We start from the raw sequence: 23,220 nt of genomic DNA on the forward strand, positions 1-23,220 counted from the left end.
TTTTTTATTTCGCTTAAACTTGTTACACCTGGATAATAATAATTTGACGTTTAAACATATATTCAATTTTGTCTAATATTCTTACATCATTTAATTATGACAACAAAAATGTTAATTTTAACATTTTAATGAGAATTAATGAGACAACACTTTTAACTTTAATTTAACACAAAATATAATTTTTGTAAGCACGCAAAACTTTGTTCAATTTTTACCAAAGATATAAATTTGATTTTTTATATTTCTATTTTAACTACAACATGAACTTATTCACAAATTCGATCAAAACGACAGAAAATAGTCCAATGTAGCAGTAAACCTATTAATAAGAATTTTATCTCTTGCATAAATATTTGTGAAATGTCAGAACTGTTCACAAGACATGCAAGACTAACTGTCGTGTTGTCAAAGAAAAACAAGACAAATAATATGAGTATAGATCACATCTAAAAACAGATAACGATTTTACTAAGGTAAAAAAACACAATTTTTTACAGATGTTCTACACCATCACCCATCTGCGTGTCTACAGAACATAAAGATAAGCCAGTTGGGAGAATATTCAAATGACGGCAAGACGTTAAAAATGTAGATACAACATGTGTTGCAAAAAGAAACTGAGTTGTGGAAGAGTGTCGTTCAAAATAATGTACGTGGAAAAAAAACTTTCAAAGATTAGCTAATTACGAAATGTAGGTAACCATAACATGTTTTAAATAGCTCTCAGTGCAATAAACAGATAACAACGTAAACTCATTCAAAAATAAATCGAGGTGTAAATACGACTCTCTTTAATTATTTTCCGAAGGATCAAATAATACTAAAAAGTTAAACAGATATAAACTAATCAATGGAAACGCCGCCAACGCATTTTTTGCACGTTAATGTGCATTCATGTTCTGCTATTCAAAGCACATGCATTATTAAAATTCCGTGAATGATGTGCGTAATGAATCTCTACACCATTCCGACATCCTACTCACCTGAACGATTTTAGTCATTTCCTGGATGTCTATAACACCATTCCCATCCACGTCGTACATACGGAAAGCCCATTTGAGTTTTTCTTCTGGAGTGCCGCTCGACGTTACATCGATCGCCAACAGGAATTCCTGCGTATAAATGGCAATGTTAAAAATTTACAGTGGCCTGAGGACGCCGCCAGTCTATGGATATAAGTTCTAAAGACCAGTCAGTCGGGGGCGATTTCCCCCGCTTTTGAATCAAGCATTAACATTAATATTTCACAAGGGATTTTCAATTTCATATATAAGTGCAAACCGCGCGCTTCTCCCTGATGGTTTAAATCAAACTGGTTTCCATTGTTACGGATATTATCGGCAGCCAGCGCAAGGAAAACGGGATAGAATGAAGGCGATTTGTTAGCAAAAAACACAGAATATGTATTTTGAATTGCTGTAGAATTTGCGATTTTTATGCTAAGTTAGTAACAACTTGTTAACTTTAATTTTAAGTCAAGATCTATAGAACAAGATAGACAAGTGAAACTATAACTTGGACACAAAAAGTTTGTTTGCGAGCGTTTCACCTCGCAACTTAGAAGTAGAACACAATCATGAGTCAATTTATTCAAAAACTACTTCTAAAGAATTATTCTAATAAAATACATAATTGGTTCGTATGCTCATATCTCTGTACACATACTTTGATGAATAAATAAAAATACAAGCTAATCCCAAAATTACGTTTGTTTAAATTTTCTGTATTTATTTGATTATATTTAGGTATTGTTTGTTTTCGACTCAATTAATTAATTAAATTTGATTTTAAACATTGTAAAAAAATCTGAAAAAATCATTCGACTGCTTATTCCTTATACGTACAGACTGTTTCATATAAGACTTTTTCTGATCATTATAAGGCTACGCATTATGCAATACAGGGTGTTTCACACAACTTTACCAGGCCAGTGTCTAATGTATGCACCCAAATATATAAAAGACACAAAACAAAAATTCGCATTTAATTATTTAATTTTTGGAAACCATTGTCAGTTTCATTGTTTCATTAATAGACAAGAATTGCCATTTTTCAAAATAAATATTCCAGTGTATCTATTTTAATCACAAACTACTCAAAAATGTTGTAATTTTTTGAAGGGGTGAACAAACTAGAGAATACCATCAAATTTTTCAAAATTTGTAATTGTGTTTGTATCGGAATAGGTATTCTTAGTGGCAATTTAAGGCACAGGTCTCGTAAAATTATGTGAAACACCCTGCATGTTACTATTAATTTCAATAGAAAATTTAAATAAAAAATAATAAACACAAATTACTCGTAAATTATTAATTTAAATAAGTTAGTATGAATACGTTGATCTAAAAAAGTTTTTGTCATGACGTTTCTGCTTGTTATTTTACATGCCATAGTTCATTTTTGTGCGAAATTGCAGAAAAAATAAAGAAAAAACCACAAACATAGTGTTATGCTTATATTTTCAAGCCTCCTAGCTGAGATGATTGATTTTATTTATTAGCTGTTTCAAAACTATAGAAACGCCAACGTTGCATTTTACCGAATTATTTTTTTTAATAGGATTTATAAAATTGTAAAATTTTGAAACAGATAATACCTTGGTTTGGCTGTTTTAGCTCACTTTTGCAAGAAATTTTGGTCAATTCAGTTTTTGACGACAGTTCGCTCCATAAGACCGAAAAAGCACAAAGTTAACAAACCACATACATGATTTTTGCTTTTTTTCCGAGTGTTTTAGCATATTTTCCAGCAAGAAATCTGGTGATTTCGAAAAATTTTGTTGGGAATAAACCGAAAATGGTATTATTTTTGTCTTTTTCGGGACAAAGTATATTTTTTTAGGTCAAAACAAAATTTTTCGGAATAATATATTTTGCCAACACTGCCTGGAAAATGATTCAATTTACGTTGAACTTATTTTGCAAGACCATGCCAAAGCTGTATTGTTTCATTTGTTTCACGCGATTTAGTTCGTTTTTGAGCGAAATTTCTACAAAAATAATCCGAAAAAGTTTGGTTGAAAAATGTGTCATTTCCTTTTTTTAGATACGGTTTACAGTCAGTAAAATAATTATCTCTTCATATTTTATTAAAAACAAACCGAAATTTCACCAAGTTAGACTGAAAATTGTGTGCATCTTGTGTTTTTCGAATTTTTAAATACGAATTTAAGATAAAAACTGTTTTTTTTTAGAAAATAGTGCTGAAAAAAGGTGAAAATCAGATTATTTCAATCAGCTTTCAAGATCTTTTCATAACAACAAATATTGGTCAAAAGTCATGTTATTTCGGCTTTTCTTAAACTTTTAACCACCTTTTAGAACTAAAACCTCCTTTTTTGAGCAACTTTTTCAGCCAGAAACGCAATTATTTTGTCAAATTTCATTAAAAACAAACCGCATAAAAGTCATACTAAAATGGGTAGTATTTTAACCCTCTGGATGGGTAAAAAGACAGTAAAAACAATTTTTTTTTTCAAAAAATTTACCTAAAATTTCGAAATTTCGTCAAAATAAGCCGAAGAAACATAACGTTTGGACGAAAATCATGTCCATTATTTAATTTCAAGTTTAAACCGAATAACAAAATAAGCAAAATTAAGTCGAATAAATTGTAATGTTTGCGTTTATTTTTTTCTAGAAACATTCCTCTAAAACTGGCTGATCCACCAAATTTGATCTTATTTCTGTAAATTTAGTTCGGTTTTGAATCTGAACCTAAATTATCTTAAAATTAAAACGACTCAAAATCACAGAAATAAAATAAAACCGACGTCAAAAACATCAAGTAAACTTATAAATTAGCCTTTTTTGACCTAACTTTTAATAGCGATGATTTTAATTGAAACCTGTATATTACACAAACACATTATCACATTATAAAGGCGAAAGTTTAAACTTAAATATGTACAAATTGTTTAGTGCAATTAGGAATTTAAAAAAATTAAAAAAATTGTTTAAAGTTGAATTATTCGAAAAAGTTAAATGGAACTCACTATTTTTTGTTTTTGCTTCTCAACGATTATTAAATTGTCTATTTAAAAACATAAAGTTTCAATAGCCTAAAATTATTAAATAAAAAAGTGTTTGACTTTAAAAGTTAATAGGATCAACAAAGCACATTATTCAATGAGCATTGTTGAAGTTTATACAGAGATTTAAAAGTTCGCCACAAATATAAAAATTCTAGTTATTTCACTGTAAGAAATGAGGAATACCAACCTAAAGATAACAGTAAATATTTCATTAGTTGAAATTTTTTTATTTTCGACTGTTGAGATACAACAGTATATAATTAATTTTTTTAATGTTTAAAAATAAAATAATATTTTTGAGTAACCAGAAGAGACACTTAACTGTTAATGTTTTAAGAGAGACAATTTAAGAGTCTTTTAGATGCAAAATTAAAAAATAGGGTGTTCGATTTAAAAATTTTAGGTTACGCAATATGTAATAAACTTCTTCACTTTTTCATGTTCTTGATTGTATAGTAAGGTAAAAAAATATACCCTTAAAGTTTGAACTTTCTTCTTAAGATGGTGAAACTCACACTTTTCTAAAATTATTAGTTTTTATGTAATATTTTTTTAAGTATGTAGATTTTATCACAATAGCACTTTGATGTATGGAGTGATTAAATGCGTTAGCGTGTACGAAAAACGTTCGATGGACAATAAGTAGTTAATTAGTGTAGCTGACATCGGATGTAATCAATAGTTCTGGACGTCCGAAAATAGTTCGGGCATTGCTATTGTGTATGGACGTCAAAACTGAATGATTGAAGCATGTTTTAACGACAAGGCGGAAGATGAATTGCTTTTTTCCATACGGGGGAGACTTAGGCAATTAATCTAAAATTTTCGCACTTTTATGCATGAAAAATAAAAGTTAAATCTGTTTTGTGTTTACGGATATAGCCAAGGCTTTGACATTATTACATACAAACATGACGCTATTAAACCTATTAAATAAATTCACTCAAAATGTGCAGCAATAATGAATAAAGTGCATGTTGTTGAAATTAATGAAATGTCGCGCAATGCAAACTCTAATTGCTACTAGCAGGCTTTTAAGCGTCTTGCAATTGTTCTATTTTGTAAATATTTGTTGTTCTCTAGCACAGTAAATAGCTATCGATTTGGGATTTTTCCTCCTTGAAACTTTAAAAGTAAAAATTTCGTAGTCACAAAGTAATTTATTACGTTTTATTATTTTATCACATTGATTTATGGAATGAACAAGGTGGTATGTTTTCTCGGAGCTCAGCCAAGCATACACCAAAAAAAAACATTCCGAGTTAATGATCGTTGATATAAATTACGTTACATGGTGTGTAAGGGACATTGCTGTTTTTCTTGCGATCGTGACTAAAGCCTGTAAGTCAGCGGTATGATGAATGAAATGTGCAGCTTCTGTGAATAAGTGGCTGGGTGATATTTTATAAAGTGAATTCTACAGAGTGAGTCTCGTTAAAAAAGTTAAATATTGTCTAACCTGAAAACTGGTACTATACAGCGTGGAATTTTTAACTGATATAAAATTCATTTTCATTAAGGCGCTTTTGGTGAAAATTTCCGAAATAGATGAATTTTTATTTTTCCTTGCCTACTCTTTGGTGCATATACTTTTGCGTTGTCAGAAATGCATAGCCACCTCTGACTTCTTTTTTTCAACTGTAACGGTATGTCAAGTGACTGCTCGTATGAAAGCCCTTTTCGCAAGCACTATTTGTTTTTCGAATTTTTTCAAAGCCTACGTAATAAAAAAATAAAAACCAATTTTATAAGTTGAATATTATTTAATGCAACAATTGTTCAAAATGCGCACCGTTCCTCTCCTGGGAAAAAACATAACGATAATAGCATAAATTTCTAACATTTTGCAACATTTCTAGTGTGATTTGCCTAATTTCAACTTATAAAAATTTGTTTTTATTTTTTTATCGCGTAGGCTTTGAAGATATTCAGGAAACAAAGAGTGCGTTGTATTCCTTGCAAAGCGCTCTTTCACAGAAGGTGACACTTGACATACCGTTATATGTGAAACAGAAAAGTTAGAGGTGGCTGTGAATTTTTGAAAACAGGTAAACAAAAACCGCATACACCAAATGATGTGCAAAGAAAATAAAAAATCGACCTGTTTCGGGATTTTTTACAAAAATTGTTTATATAGAAGTTACAAATTTTATTTTAGTCAATAATTCCACACTCTTTAATTTTTTTATCACTTGGGCGTTGACAATATTTAGAAAACAAATAGTGCGTTGTACTGCTTTCGAAGTGCTCTTTCATATGAGGTGTCACACGATATATCGTTACATTTGAAAAAAAGTTGGAGGTGGCTGTGCAGTTTTGACAGCAGATAAACAAAAATCATGTCCACCAAATAATGGGCAAGAAAAAACAAAAAGCGACCAGTTTCTGAAATTTTTACCAAAATTTGCCTATGTCCAAGTTATAAAAATTCCACACTGTAGAATAATAAATAATTGAAAAAGGTAGACGTCCAGTTTATTTTTTCTCAATATTTTTTTTAAGTTTGATTTGTCGTAATATAATGTATAATGTCAATAATGTATCCCACGAGTGGTATTCAACATTTTCTCCAAACACTTTTCCAATCCGTGATATTTTTGCAGTTTATCGGATTCCAACTTTTCCTTCCTTTTATTCTCCCACCTCAAAACTATTTTAAGCCATCAAAAACATCCACCTAGCACGAACTGACACTTGTTGAAAAATGTTAGATATTGGATCGAATATGACCCAGCGTTGGCACATAACACGTTAATTAAATTTTTCTCCCGACTAATAGAACACATTCTTAATTACTTTTGAAGCCTCTGATGCAATTTTCGCCGCTTTTTGCTATTATTCTCAAAAACAATATTATTCATTCATTCACTCACTTCAAACGGTTATAACGTTATAACCAATTTCTAATTTGAATACTAAAAGCTGACAAAAGCTTCAAAATTCGTAAAATAAACGAAACATAATGCGCGCTAGATAACCACAAGCTGAGCTGTATATTCAGAGTTTGGTTACAAAGTGGTAACAAACATCCTGCTATTTATAAAATCATTTCAGATAAGTTAACGAGGTAAAGCTTTTAGAACTTTGGACGATTTGAATAAATAAAAAAGCGCTTTTGCGCCTTACCTACCTTAAAGTCGATGTAACCGTTTTTGTCCATATCGAAAGTTCGAAAAACGTGATCACAAAACTCTTCGGCATTTCCAGACGGGAAGAACATCTTGTACATGTCTACGAATTTAGCTGGGGTCAAACGTCCATTTGGGCAGTCTTGCTGCAACAAACATACTCCATCAAAATATAATAATAATAATAGTTTATTTATTTGTGTCAATGTAAAATATTGCGACAATAGAAGTTTTATTCTAGAAATTATTATTTTGCCATAAAAAAAACAAAGCTGATCAAGGTTTTGGTCCCGGTAATGAATAAGAAATAATATTAATAAATGTAATCTAATTCGAATACTTTCTTGTGCTTGTCTGAGACAACATAATAATAGTCAAAGCCTTTATTTAAGACAAAAACACCAAAACTAAAAGTACCTAAAAGCGAAAAAAATACTTAATATAATATTAATATAAAAAATAGTATAATTTTTAAATAATGCTAAGAAAAAGTAGATATGTGTGTCCTGAACACTAGTGAAAAAAATGTAAAAGATAATAAAAAAATATTACAAAATGAAAACAAAAACAGCAAAAAAATAATTACTGAAGTAACAATAAATTTATCTTTATTTGTTTTTTAAATAAGTTTACTGGCTTTGACTTCAAATTTAAAACACTTAAAATAAGAATCAAGAAAAGGAAATGTGATAATATTTTCTAAATGAATCTAGAATAATAATTATTTTAAATTTGGTGATACAAGTATTTCACAGAGTTTTTTGTTTTTAATTTGAAGTTAATTATATTACGATTTTAGTAAAGCAGACGCAAACGCACGTAACTATTTTTTACTAAAAGAGAGACAAGACTTTTCTAACGTAATTCTTGATCAAAGACAACGCCTGTTAATTTTATACTTTTGACAGCTTTTAAAGTATATAAAAGGTACAATAGGGGCCCTAAGACGGAGCCTTGGGGTACCCCTGATGTAACGCTTCCACAGTAAAACATTAAATTATCCAGTTGAATGTAGAGTATTTAGGTATGGGCTAGCCCATGGCGACGGAGTTTTAGAGGCAAAAATGCCTTTATTTTGATTAAAAAAATATTCAGTAAATAAACGGCCTGCATTTTTTTTAACAATTGATCCTATTTTTAGTTTTCGTCGTATTTTTTTTATTTCATAATTGTTTGGTTTAGTAGTTTCAATACATATTATAGAAAATTTACCAAGAGTAATTAGCAGAAAAAGCCTGATAGTACACAATATTGAAAAATGTCTTTGAAAAAAGTCAGCGTCAGTGTAAGATTATAGAAGAAAGTGTAATAAAAATGGCTACGTTTTTGGAAAAAGCAAAACTTCGTAAATAAATCAAATAATAATAAAAATAATTTTTTAGTAGATATCTTAAAAATAAAGGAGACATTTAAAAATCTCGTGCACGTTTGGTGCCATCAGATAGAACTTTTTCAGATTTATTAATTTAATTTTTAGAACTATCTTGTATTTGTAGAGAACTTGTGCTGGAACTAGGTTCAATTTGAATAAACTGATTGAAAAAAAAAATAAGTATTATTACTGAATTTAAAAAAAATCAAATGATAAACTTAAGTTTAGCACAAAGCAATGAATGATTAATTTTATCAAAAGCCTTCGAAAAGTCGAGTAATACAGGGCAGTATTTAAGCCACTACCAAAGTTTCTGATCATGTTATCTAAAATATTGGTTAGTGAAGCCATTGTGAAAAAGAAAAAATATTGTGTATAAAAATTTACAAATGTATAAATTTGTATGAAAATTACTTTTTCTAATATTTCAGATGGAGTTGAAATAATACTACTAGGCCTGAAATCACTAAAATTTTGTGATTCACTTACTTTTGGTAACGGCCTCAGTAGAGTGATTTAAAGTTTTGAAAAATATCTAGATTCTAAACAAGACTTTTATTATGTGAATTGCGAATTTATCAATAAAAGAACAGCAAAACTTTAGCGTTTATTCCATCAAAACCTGTCGCATTCGATTGAAGATTAATGAATTATATCATGAATTTCATTAAAAATTTTAAATCTTTATTGTATATATTTTGTAAATAATAATAAAAGTTTCTTCATGACGAGAACTAGAAATAAAAACAGAAAAAAATAAGCATTGATTTTATTAATATCATTTAGATGCAAGAAAATATGGGTGTTTTCACGAGATTTTAAACCAATTTTTTTTTTGTTTTCCACAACATTTTATTATTGTTATTCATTCAGAAAAGCTACTTTTCCTTTTTTATTTTAAAATACACAAAAGTTACAAAAGATATGCTTCCCAATCATCAAGTTTAGTTTTGTATCTCTATAAGTAACAAAATTCAAAGACTTTAGACTCTTTAGAGTGATCTTCATTTTTAACTTAATTCGGTCATCAGAAAAAAGTCTTCATTTTTATAGTTCCAGAATCAATTATCATGTCTGTAAAATTTGTATAAATAACATCTATAAGTGTTTGACTAGATCTACAGGGTGAGTCAATAGTGGGTTATTTCTGACATGTGTTAGGATGCAACCAAAAATACTAATTGCACTTACCACTTGGAAACTGTTTAGATTTTAAAAACATTAATTGAATCAACATTAGTTTTTTATCTTTTGAATATAATAATAGACCATAATGAAATTTTAGCAGAACCATGTAATCGTGGATTAATTTTGAAAGATTTTAATGACTACCGATCTGGTCTGCTGGAATGAGTATTATTGGTTGCATATTAACAAAAATTCAGAAACAACCCTCTATTGACTCACCCTGTATAAGTGTCTGACTAGACTGCGTGAAAAGGTGCAGGTTCACTAATAATTTGAATAAAATCGTAAGTGGTAAAAATATCTATCACATTATTATCAAAAGTATGGTCAATATTTATATCACCCATAAAAATATTTTTTCATAATTAAGTAAAGTAGATAATAATTCGTCAAAAAACTCTAAAGAAACCAATATTACTTGAAGGATTGTAATAGAGGACTCCCTAGGACTCCAAGGCAGACTTTTTTCTCATTTCGAATTGTCATAATAGTTTGTTTTTTGAAATCTTTGCAGTAATTCCAACGTACTTCGTGTTTAGTTTGTGTGATATCCTATTATTTCTCGTATTACACTTTTAGTATCTCACGCCACCACAAATTGTATTTCCTCTCCAGATGCTGGGAAAATATCGATCGCAAAAACCAACTATAAAACAAGCTTTCCGCAAGTTTTAAGGGGTTACGTCATGACAGACCCTAGCATTAAAGCTAACGTACGAAGAAAAATTACTTGATGCGATGCTCCCTCTGGACCTTTTACCTGTTTCTTTCTCTAAAGCCTAGACCGTACTTTACTTATTCAAGAGCGAAGCCGGGATTTAGATCAATTCAAATGCTGAATACGGCTGTTCAGTAACAAAAATGATCGATGAATAATAACAAAAGCAGCTTTTGTGTAATAATTCATTCTCTTTGAGTAATAAGACAAATGCGCCCTTGTCGCTTTAATCAATCAAGATTCGGAATGCTGGAGAACAATTTGCGAATTAAATATTAGTGACCGCGTGTAGAGTATTATTAACAGTCTACTCTGCCTAATTTAATAAAATCATTGTCCTAATTATAGTGCCTTTCATCTTCGCTTTGTACGATCTGAAAGCTTTTACCTCATTACATTTCAAAGATCGCACCAAGATGCACTGTTCTTTTCGCTGGTAATTCGATGAAAATGGGTGAGAAAATTTTCTAAATTTCATATTTTTATACGTGGCAGAGATGAGAGATGAAGGCGTGAAACGAGTTTCCAAGAGGTTCGTGTGATTGAATAAAATTATTGTGCTTTAAACTTTAGATTTCTGGAAGGTTGACATTTAAAGATGATTGTGAAGAACGATTTTTCACGAATTTAGAGTGTGATAACTGATAAGTTTGTAAAATTTGTCCAGAAGTGATGGAAAGACCGTAATCCACTGTTCTGAGGTGCCTTTAAAATGGGAAATTAGGTAAATTCGAGAAAAATGTTATTACTATCAAAACTATCAAACTAAATATAGGTGATGATAAAATTACTGTATTACTGAGTTACAGAATATTTGTAATTGATAACAACGCGAAGGAGTCGAAAAATCATACAGTTTTAATTAATAATGTGGTATTTTCAACTAGACTTTCTTGGCAAATCAAAATGAAATTCTGAATGAAAAATTCTTGATTCTAAAAGGCTGTTTCGTAACATTAGGCTGCAAAAACTGTTGAATAAACTAAAAGATGGTATTTAGAAATATCAGATTACAGAATTCTCTAGACTTATAGCAAGGCAAATAAAAACCTTAGGAAAAATTATTGATTTAAAAAATTCACAGGTATAGGGTTGTAGAAGACATTGAGAATAAGATTTCAAAACTATTCTAGACTTGCTGGATAAAACATTAAAATTCTGAAAAGAAATATTCTTGGTTATAAGACACTTTCAAATCTGTTGAGATAACCAAGAAAGAACCTATTTAGAAATAAGTCAGATTTGCACTAAATCAAAAAATCTTAGAAAAAACTTCTTGAATTTGAAAAAATGGGAGTATAGTTACTTACTTCATAATAAGTGTAGAAGTGTAAAGGACTTCTGAGAACCAACTTTAGAGAAAAAATCTTTTAGACTTTCTGGTCAAAAAAGTATAAAATTCCGAGTTGAAAAATTTCCGAAGAGGTTACAAAAAAGTTGAGAAAACGAAGAAAGTATAAAAAATATAAGATTTCAGTATTTTACAAATTCGCAACAAAAGAATAAAGCAAAAAAATCATAGAATAAAATTATTGAATAAAAAAATTATGACTCCAAATTCAACACTAAACAAATACGAAAAAACTAAGTCGGAATAAATTTTTAAACTTTCTGGACAAAAGAAAAATGAATCTGTATGAGAAAAACTAAGAAAGTATTAAGATATATCAGATCGCAGAAAAAATGTTAAGAAGAAGTAGGTATAAAACTACAGGTATTTGAGAAGTTTTCAAAACTCTGTAATATTCGGAAAAATGATCTTGAATGAAAGAAACATTGTTAGATTCTGGGAAGAAAAATAAAAGTTGCTAAGTGATAATGTTCTTCTTAAATAAAATTCATTCTAAAATACTACATCTTCGCATTGTTTCTTTTAATGACAATTAACTTTTTTTGTTCTTTTTTATAATATTCTTCATTCTTATTCTTATTCATTCTTTTAACTTTCTCATATATAGGAATAAAAAACTTAAAAAAAAATTAAAAAAATGTCGATAATAATTAATAACACACAAAAGTATCTTCCTGAACTTGTCTTGTTTTATAAATGATTGTTTTTTGTAATTTTCTTTAACAGAATTCAGCGTTTGTTATGAAACACTATTATTTTTATTACTTTTTCTCTAAGAATGAATTTTTCAGAATAATTAACTTGTTAAGTCTGCAAAAAATACTTGTCATTTTAAAATAAACGATTCTAGCCCCTAAAAAGCTAAAAATTTCAAGAAACATAATTTTGAGGTAAGCAACATTTTCTTTTAAGAATTTTTTGCTAAAACATTATTTAAGCAAACAATCTTTTTATGAACTTTTCTATGCCTTTAGAACTCACAAGAGAATTTTCAAAGTGCAAAAAAGTACAATAGGTTCGATCTTAAAAGGTTTGTTTTTCCGATTTTTGTCGAGAATTTGGTAGATTTATTGGACCAGTAAGTTTATTATCTTTGGATAGCTTTTTTAATTATTTACCTTTCCAAATAATTATTTTCCAGAAAATTGCCAACAAATGTAAAAAAACAAACATAGCTAAAATTGAGTTAAGGAATTGAGAACTTGAAAACTATTATAAATTTCGCAATTTGCGCGACGCCATTCGATTTCCCTGAACATTTTGCATGGTTTTACATCAAAATAGTTCCGTTTTTTCGAATAGTTTTGTCATAATTCAGAAACTAAACACCCTGCCCGTAACAATGGTGATTGGTAGTAATAATTAATAATTACGTCATTTTTTAGTGTAAATATGACAACATTAAAAATTAGTGTGAACTAAGGAAGTTAACAAAATAAGTTTGTAGCTCCAGATTTTTTGCAACATGACTTTAAGAAAACTTTAGCTTCAAAGATTCATAGATTTATTAAAAAATTGCCAGTTTAGTACAAAAAACTTTCCACTTAGGTACATTAAGCCAACAAAACAGACATCCAATTAAGTCGGTTTACAAACTAAATTAAGAATTTAATAGAAAATGAAACAAATTACGCATTTAAAGTTGCGCATTAGAAACTTGCTCGGAAAAACGTCTTACAATGACACTCAAATAGGGCGCGCCCTAAAAGCCATCATCCGTTAAAATCCTTATCCGGTATCTATTATTGGAATTCGAGCCAAAACCAGCGCAAATATTTAGACAAAATGCTTTTAGTTTATTTCCTAGCCAATTATAATCCACTAATATGAATTAGAAGCCTGACGTCAGCAAAACCATAACTTCGGCTAAATTATAGTTTCCCCACATTTCGAAAATAGTGCGCCAAGTAAATCAAAGTAAATTTCTGTCAGAAATCCCGTTCGAAATTGTTCATTACGAAAGTCCATTATGCAAATTCTGCGCAAAAGTACTCAACTTGAAAGCCTTCATCCCACTTCTGCTACTTCGTTTAATTAGGTATTTCTTATAAATGGTCGGTCTGGAAGACATAACTCCTGCAACTCGCAGGATAATTTTCCTGCTAATTTAAAGTCTTCCCATTCCCTCTCTAATTTTCCAGATACCATGCATTTAAAAAAAAATCTAAGTGCCCATTAACCAGCCCGGTTATCAAGGTGGAATAATCAGAACGGTCCGTTTTAAAAGCATTCCGAGCCAATAGGCAAAACTTAAGACAATGGTATCGCTGATGGCGCACTGTCGAACCTTCCTGCATACAAACTAATCACAAAGTAAATGGATTCCACGTCGTCTCTCTGGATAACTGTTGTGTATTGCCAACTCAATGAATGCCATTGGAGGCGATAGAGAATAGTTTGTAATAATCAGAATCACATTGAGTTGGAGCACAAATAGATATTTGTCTGGGAGCTTCTGTTGTCTTGCCACAATACTGAAAACGGGGAAATAAACGCAGAGTGATAAAAAGTGGCACAAAATTCTATTTATAATACGTGGAGCGAGGTGTCAATAGAGGGGCTAAGTAGCAATTTTACTTACAGTGTTACGTGATTCTATTGTTTGAAATAAATAATAGTTTAAGTTGAAGGCTTAAGTATTCCAAATAGAGACATAAATAACCATTAGGGTAATAAGTAATAACATGACAATCCTTCGGAATGAGGCGGATGTTTTATCAAATTCTCTACATACCAACGATTTAAATCGATTGTAGGAAATAATTCCCAACAATTTAATGTTTCCAGAGATTTTACTAAAAGTAAAGTCGTTTTAGACAATTTAGACACGTTTGGAAAAAAAATTATGAGCGGTTTGACACAAGAAACAAAATAATTAAAGTAAGACTTAAATAGGAGAAGAAGAAATAAATTAAACAAAAAATTAGAACAAAACAAGAAAAAGTAGAGAAGTAAATGAAATTTTAATTGATCTGTTTACGTACTAGCTTAAAATTTTGTGAAAAAAGCCTCTAACTTCTCTGGGAAAATTGTTTAGTAAAGAAAGTGATTTAAAATGCACAGAAATTGCATTATAAAGACAATAAGTTTATGTTATGGATATTAATTCTATGTAATAGTTTTTTACGAAGATAAGATTCGATACATTTTAACAAAGTAAAAAATCCTCGTTTTATTCCTTCAACTCCAAGAGATTTAGTACGTTTTGGAGCCAGAAATATTTCCAAATCAAGAAATTTTATAAAAACAATTATCAAAATATTCCTATTCCATAAAATTTTGGATGATTTATTTCGTTTTAAAGTCAAAAATCGATTTAAAGTACAATTCAGTTCCTTTTTTGAGAAATATAAATCGGCTTCTGGAGATAGAAGAACGAACATCGAACCATTTTCGTAAATTTCTGGTGATTTAGCTTGTCATGGAGCCAGAAAATGATTTAAATCGAAAGATTTTTTAAACAAAATTTGAACGAAAATGGAATTTTTCCAAGTTAGAGTAAAGAAACTTGAGCCAAATGCAAAAAAATTAGCACGTTTTGGATCTAGGAATCAATCTGAATCCAAGAATTTTGAAACAACAATTCATATCAAGAGATCTTTTAAACAAACTTGAAAATAGATTCTCCTAAGTTATGGTAAGGCAATTATAGCCAATTTCGAGAACTCTAGCGCATATTGGAGCAAGGAGTCAGTCTAAATCAAAAAATTTTAGAAAACAAGTAGGCACAAAAATCCTGGTTGTCAAAAGAGAATCAAATAGAACCATTTTAGCAAAATAAGTAGAAAATTGCTGTTTTAGATGGTGGTAACACATTTTCCTTCCATTCGAAATCTTAGTACGTTAAAGGACCAGGAATTGTTAAACAAGTATAAAAATCTTCGTTCTTTCATTCAGTTTCGAACAATTTAGCAAAACTTGTACGAAAATCATTGCTTTATGCCACACAGGGTGTTCAAAAACTGGTGCACCAACTAAATAGTATGTGTTAGAGAAATGCTTACAAAAAGAGGTAAAAATGGTAACAAAAATCTATGTACTATTTGTAAATTTTAAAGTAATTATTCATCATTGTGTTAACGAAGAATTATTTAGTGTGAAACGTAAAACATTAAGAAATTATGAAAACAAGTTTGTAGCTCTAGATTAAAAAAAAATGATTTTAGCAATTTTTTCCTTAAACCACACATGCTTCTCAATAACCCCAGTTTTTGAGCACACTGTATAATAACGCTACGAGCGATTTTTCTCCTTTTCAGAGCCAGAAACTAACTCAAGTCGAAATATTTTTGCAAAATAAGAAAAAAATTGCACTTTTAGGTCGTAATTTTCAGCGAAGTTTCAAAACTAAAAATCGTACCTCATTTCTGAACGTTTTGAAGTCAGAACACATTGAAAGAATTTGGCAAAACAAGAATTAAAACAGAACACAGAAATCAACAAATTTTTTAAAAATTAGAAAAAGAATAGTTGACGGCACTTTAGTCAATTGCGAGTTATTTTTTTTTTTGAGAAAAAATCGACTTATGCCAAGTCTTTTTTGGTAAAAGAAATAAAAAATCGCAATCAATTTCAACCACATTCTATTTATCTATCAAATTCTATCTCGAATCTAAAGCGAGAAACGTGTTGAAGTTGGAGAAACGAATATACGAAAATCGTCGCTATTTCAATAAAGTCCGAACAATTTAGCTCTTTTTGTTGCCCAGAATCGATTCAATTTGAAAAGAAAATCGTCGTTTTAGTCGTCAATTCATAAAACAATTTCAATCTCACGTTTTTGAACTAAAAAAAATGTTTTAAATGGAAAAACAAAAAAAATCACCAGCCAATTCCGTTTCTGATTTATTACCTGTTGAGGTTTATATCGAAAATCGGTGTTAAAAAATTATTAACCAAAGTTCGAAATATACAATTTTAGATCATATCTACTACGTTACTATCAATCCATATACTCGTACATTGTATAAAAGCAATTAGACATAATGTTTCAATTTCCAGTAACCGCAATAATCACTCCTAATAAAACCACAATTTATATCATTGTGATGATCATGTACTTCCGTCACGGTTAAACGTAAGTTGTGATTTATTTTCTAGAAGTCGTCATTAATTGCTAATCACTAAACAAACGATTTTCCATAAACAAATCAAAGATTTTACGTTTGAAGACCAATTTTCATAAAACAACCAAATTATAAAAACGTGGAATAAAAGTTCTCACTCTTCCGTAATTAAATTTAATGACTCTTGTGCAAATATCAAAAATCAATAAATATCATCTCAAATAGAAGAATAAAACTGCCATAAAATTAATACAAATTCCAAGCCATATAATTGTGTAACATTAAATACAGCAGACTTCGCTTAATGGCGAAACGATTTGAAACATTTAAAAAATGTCATCACAGAACTAATAAAGACTTCAACTCGTGTTTTTAAATTGACTTCTTCCCATAAAAAACCGATTCAACTAACTGCCGTAGATATTTTTCTCAGAACCTACAATCTTCTCATCTCGGACGACAGGAATAGGGTTGTCCGACAAATAACTCATCCTTTGGGACAAATTAAACGCTCCAGAACCTCGGCACATTATGAGAAATACGTAGAAGGCAATTATTCCATCCACACATGTTTAATAAAACTAGTCAGAGCTAGACATTGTACTGAATAAATGAACGCAAACGTGACAAATAGTGCCATGGAAGGGAAGAATATGCACAGTAAATTTGACTAATTAGACCAAATTTATGTGTAAGACTGACAGTTAAAGGTAGCGGAAGGAAACAATTACATTTGCAAGTGGATAACATGTCGGGTTTACTGGCAAGGTACCTATCTCTAACCCTCCCGCTGGGACGTGAAAGATTCCCGGCTGAAAATGAGAACTATAAATTCAGGTTGCGAAGGAACGAGCAATACACAATATTTCGGCAAGGGCTTGAAAGAGTTAACTTGGAAATTAAGGTGTGCAAACAATTAACAATAAATCAGGGGATGGTAGGGTAAGGCCGGGAAAAAGTGGCACGGGGGCTAAGTTCTACAAATATTTACTTCATCATAAAAATTATAATTGTAATTTTAACAAATTGTTAGTGAGTTTTTAGGTGTTCTATTTAAAAATGGGGAACACAACACAAGTCTCTGCCAGGCTTAAAGGACATGAAAAATACAATAATAACGGAAATACAAACACAAATCCCCAACATATTTTACAGACAAACCACTCTTTTAATAATAAGCAAGTTAAAATATTACATCCTTGCAATAAAGGCAGTCTTATGAGATCCTGGAAATACAATCTAAACCAAAAGTAACTTCCCAATAGCGCAAAAAATTTGACTGTTATGAACTTTAAAAATGTCTTTTACACTTTTGCTTTTATTCATTAGAAATACAGGGTGCTCAAAAACTGGCGCACCAACTCGGTGGTACGTTATTGAGAAGCAAGTGCAGATTACGGGAAAAATGTTGAAGAAGTTCCTAAAGTCATATTTTAAAAAATCTGGAGCTACAAACATATTGTGTTAACTTCTTCTTTCTTTAACCAGGTAATCGTTCCGTAACAAAACGATGAATAATTATTTTTAAATTTACTCATTTACTCATCAGATTTTAGCAGTTTTTTTAATTTAAAAAAAATAAAATTCATCAAAAAAATCACAATGTGTAAATGTGCCAACACTGGGAATTATTTCCTAGGAAACCGTTTCAAAAATAATTTATTTTTATTGTTACTCAAATTCTATTGCGATCATGACTGTTAGACAACGTTGCCACATATCATTTATTTAAAATCCGTTATTTATCAATAACTTTAATACAAAGAATTTTTTTACTATTTTTACCTTTATATGTAACCAGTTCTCTACCACACACCATTGAGTTGGTGCGCCAGTTTTTGAGCACGCTGTATATGAATACATCTTTGGAGAATTTTTTCTTATTCTGATGTTTCTTATCTTGTGTTGTAGGTGTCTTATGTATTTAAATGTAAATTATTGTTTTATACTATCTTTTCTTTCCTTTTTATTTTTTTTATTTTATACTTAAGTAGCAAATAAAGATTATTATTATTATTATTATTATTATTATTATTATTATTAATGCACAAAATTTATATCTTTATATATCTTTATATTTATAGTCAATTTTCAAAAAAAAATCTCGAACAGGTCGATATTTTTTGACATGATAGTAACATTTATAATGTCATTCGTTTTTGAGTAGTGACTTCGTCCTTCTTAATTTTTGTTTACTATTTTAGATATAGTACACATCATTATCTTTCTGGTAATATAAGATAAAAATATAAAAATAAAATTAAAAATTAAAGAAATAAATTTAATAACATAAAATATATGGACAATTAAACATGGCCTTTTGACTCATGTTATAAACGGCAATTGTTTTTTGTATTTTTTTGTACAACTAACTTGAATTTAATATTACACCAAAAACACAAAAAAATGAACAAAAACTGTTACAATTTTTTTATTTTCTTCTTTTTTTGCTTTATGTTTTTGAATTTATACTTATACTAAAACAGCAAAAACGTCAGTTGTCATTTAAAAACATTAAAAATAACGTATTTACTCAAAAACAAAATGACGACAGAAATGTCATAATGGTGTCAAAATGTAGCATTTAAAAAAAATTAACCTATTCAAGGATTTTTTGAAAAACGACCCTTAAAAAAGATGACAGTTGTACAATTTACATTTTTTTACAATTTTTACAATACATTTCTTCAGGAGACGTTTCTCTTTAACTTTAATAATGAAATAATGGATTTTTTCATAGTTTAATGTTTAATTTAACACTCGTTATTCAGAGATTGACAATTTTTTAACAATTCACTGTTTTATTTTGTTTCTTCAATAATTTATGTAATCGGGAGAGAAAACCTTCCCTTAAATTTCTTTCGTAACTAATTTAACTTCCACTAGTAATAGCTTTGTAGTAAACATTTTGACATCAAGAAACCGTAGATCTTATTGACAATTAATAATTAAAAATGACGTCCCTCATTTATTTATTTTTTTATTTTGTAAAAGTTTGTTATCACTTGTCAAACGCTAAAGAATTATACAGTAACAAATTACTAATTCATAAGGTTTATTTACAAGTTACATCACAAAACACAAATTGATATAATTTACAAAAGCTTTTTGAAAAAATTTAACTTTTAGATCAAATAAAAAAGACATAGTCCAAGTTTAGCAAAACTACAGATATTTTATAAAAGAATTATTTGTTAAATTGTTAGAAATAATATAAATATTTTAAAGTTTATTTTGTATTTTTTTATTTTTATACAAAGTATAGCAAACCATCGTAAAATAGTATACCTAAACAGATTGACAAAATTTCTTGAAAAAAATCATAAATTTTCCTTTACGATAAAATTTGTCAAAATGATAACAGCCAGTTTTTTTTTAAACAAAACCCTGTATATTTTTTTTGTACTACTTAATATATATTTTACTTCCAATTTTAAAGATATGTCCCAAAATGACAAAATAATGGTAAACCAAGTTTTATTCGCAAGTAAAAAAGTAATTGCAAATAATTACATAAAATTTCGATAAAACGGCCTTTTTCACAACAAAATAAATAATAAAAGCCCAAATTTCAAGATTTCTTAAATATAAATATTGATTCTTGTTTGCTACATCTTGTCTTGATTCTTGAAAATTCAAGACAAAAACAAGCACGTTCCTTCATTTTCGTTAAACACTAACAATTTTAACGAAGTAGTTGTTTTGATCGGGCAAGTGCATCAAAAAAGTCAATTTTAATCATTTACAACGATCTTTTACAAAACTTTTGGAATTACAGCACGTTATATGTCAAAGTTTAAAACGGAAAAAAGGCATAAAACAAAAATCGGTCCTAAAATTACAAAACTGGATGGACTCTACCCATAAAAAACGATTCCATCGAATTAGATAAGAACTTAGTTGATATTATAAAAAATTAAAAACTAATAACTAATAAGTAATATGTCTATTCCCTATTCAAATATACGTCTTTACAAAGCACATTTAAATGTGTGCAAAAATTGCGTTTTGCAATTTACAACCTTTATTGCTGCTCATTAATCAATCACAAACGTTGTCAACAAGATAAATGATTAAATTACACACTTACAAAAATGACCAGCTTTTCCATACGAAAATAACACCGAAAAAATATAACAGAAAGTAATAAATCTCTATTAGATAGAATGATAAAATTGATTTTTAATTTTCCCGTTACAAAGTGGTTGGCAATTACATTACAATTTCCATAGTTGAAAACATATTCTTGGAATACTTGACGCTCTTAGCCAGTGTAATACCGTAATAGCGGTTAGAGACCACTAAAAAATTAAAACCGGAAGCAATGTTGTGATGAGTAATGATTGTGTCACTGGGGGTTTGTATTATTTCAGCACATGTGTTGATGTGGTTGTTCAGTTCCTCCCCATTAGACCAAACCGTTTGTCTAACTCAACGAAAACATGACCAAATCAAAGAGCTTTCCCTCAATTGAAAATTCGAGAAAAAAATACAGAAACAAATTTTTAAGCTCAAAATAATATAATTTCAAAATATGTGCGGAACATAAAAATAACTCAAACAAACGATTTAATTATTCTCAAAACAGCACATTTACAAGTTCCCACTAACATGCATGCGTATTTTGATTGTAGTGGGATCATGTTCTTAATTTAGAGCTTGAAATTTATTGTCTCGCCTTGTTTTAAAAGTAAATCAAAACTGGTTAGCACCAACACGTTTCACAATATTTGTCATTTTTTATGCCTTTCATGTGATTTATCTTTATCATGGTAAAACCTTTGCAAAAAATATACGAAAGTGTTCATATACCAATTTTTTTTCATGAAATTTTTCGGAAAATAAATTCTTGTTTTTAGTTTGACTACGGATATCTAAAGGTTAGGATGTGAAACGACGTACAAATAAAATGTTCCCACCTTCGATAGTTCCGTTAATGTCACCAGAGAGCGCAGTTGTTCCACTACCGTCTAAGTTTTCAGAAAAAATTATTGTATTTGTATAACGGTTAAAACATAGCAAACAGAAAAAAATACAGGCAGATAGAACGTAAAATTCTCCATAGTAAGACATAAACATAATGTACAAATTTTAACGTAAACTATATTTGAAAAAATTTCAAATTTTTACCAATTTGCATTCTGCCCCATATTTTCCAAAACGCTGCGAATACGGTTACAAATGCAAGAAAAATGTTAGAAAGAAAGTTGTAGAGAATTAAATTTTCTACAAAAAAGTCCGCGAGATCATATCCTTATCTCCAACCATTTAGGCTCCAAAGTCGTTCAAAGACGCTCGAGTGACGGGTTTGCTTCATTTTGCCGGTGGTCAAGTATTGGAAAGTTAATTTATACCTAAACCGTTGGAGATAGAAATATGGTGTCGCAGACTTTTTTGTAGAAAATTTAATTCTCTACAACTTTGTCCCTTACACTTTTTTTGTATCTTCAACCGTATTCGCAGCGTTCGCAAAAATATAAAGTGGAACGCAAATTGATAAGTTCAAGCGATAATGCTTTGCGCACCGTTGCATATTTATCAAAACGCTGGGAATACGGTTGAAGATACAAGAAAAGTGTAAAGAACAAAGTTGTAGAGAATTAAATTTCCCATAAAAAAGCCAGCGGTGCCATATTTCCAGCTTCTACAGTTTAGGTATAAATTAACTTTCCGTTACTTGACCACCGCTAAAATGACACGAATCCGTTGCTTCAACGTCTTTGAACATTTTTAGGGCCTAAACCGTTGACTATAGAGATATGGTCTCGCGGACTTTTTTAAAGAAAATTTAATTCTCTACAAATTTCTTCCTAACATTTTCCTTGTATCTTTAACCGTATTCGCAACGTCTTGAAAAACACGTGACGAAGCGCAAATTTTAAATTTTAAATCATTTTTCTTTTCATGTTTCTTATGAAAATTTTAGTCTTCTGTTTTTGTCAGTTTGTTAAGAGTGCAAACCTCAACATTCTTGTATTTTTTTTTAGTAATTTAGTGAATTGGTTGGATTTCAATTAATTTAAAATGATTTGACGCTCGAAGCGCCCTCATTTTTACTCCGCCGTACTATACATTTGAGTCCAGAAAATCCTGCGACTTTGTATCCTAAGTTATAGTTCTCCGTAGTTTTGAGCAATTATTAAAAAATTACGACACCAAAGAAACAATTAAACTCACCTTAAAGCCTTTGTACCATTCTTTTATTGTGCTTTCGTCATAACGGGTGTGGCTTTTCAAAAAATCCATATCTTCCTTGGACAGCTTGTCTTTGCTGCCGAAGCATCCCATTTTGCCTCGCGCAGCCTTTCACCTAAAATAAAAAAAAAATGCGAATTAAATTGTTTCAAACACAAATTTACTTCAG

General features: G+C 29.7%; 2 protein-coding genes across 4 annotated transcripts in view; both read right to left on the reverse strand.

The window, feature by feature from the left end:
• Nca (Neurocalcin) overlaps window positions 1-23,220 on the reverse strand; it is a 73,163-nt gene that overhangs the window by 23,042 nt on the left and 26,901 nt on the right. The gene's annotated exons all lie outside the window — the stretch shown is intronic.
• Window positions 1-23,220, reverse strand: part of LOC657920 (uncharacterized protein) — a 59,710-nt gene that overhangs the window by 9,818 nt on the left and 26,672 nt on the right. For both annotated transcript variants that reach the window (XM_015984605.2, XM_964346.4), the window contains exons 2-4: window positions 23,034-23,166; window positions 7,164-7,307; window positions 984-1,112 (exon numbers count right to left, since the gene is read on the reverse strand). In XM_015984605.2, the coding sequence (XP_015840091.1) occupies window positions 984-1,112; window positions 7,164-7,307; window positions 23,034-23,144 (384 nt within the window). In that variant the 5' untranslated portion in view covers window positions 23,145-23,166. The remainder of the gene's footprint in view (window positions 1-983; window positions 1,113-7,163; window positions 7,308-23,033; window positions 23,167-23,220) is intronic.

Source organism: Tribolium castaneum, chromosome 1 (assembly GCF_031307605.1).
Source record: "Tribolium castaneum strain GA2 chromosome 1, icTriCast1.1, whole genome shotgun sequence".
Classification (NCBI taxonomy): domain Eukaryota; kingdom Metazoa; phylum Arthropoda; class Insecta; order Coleoptera; family Tenebrionidae; genus Tribolium; species Tribolium castaneum.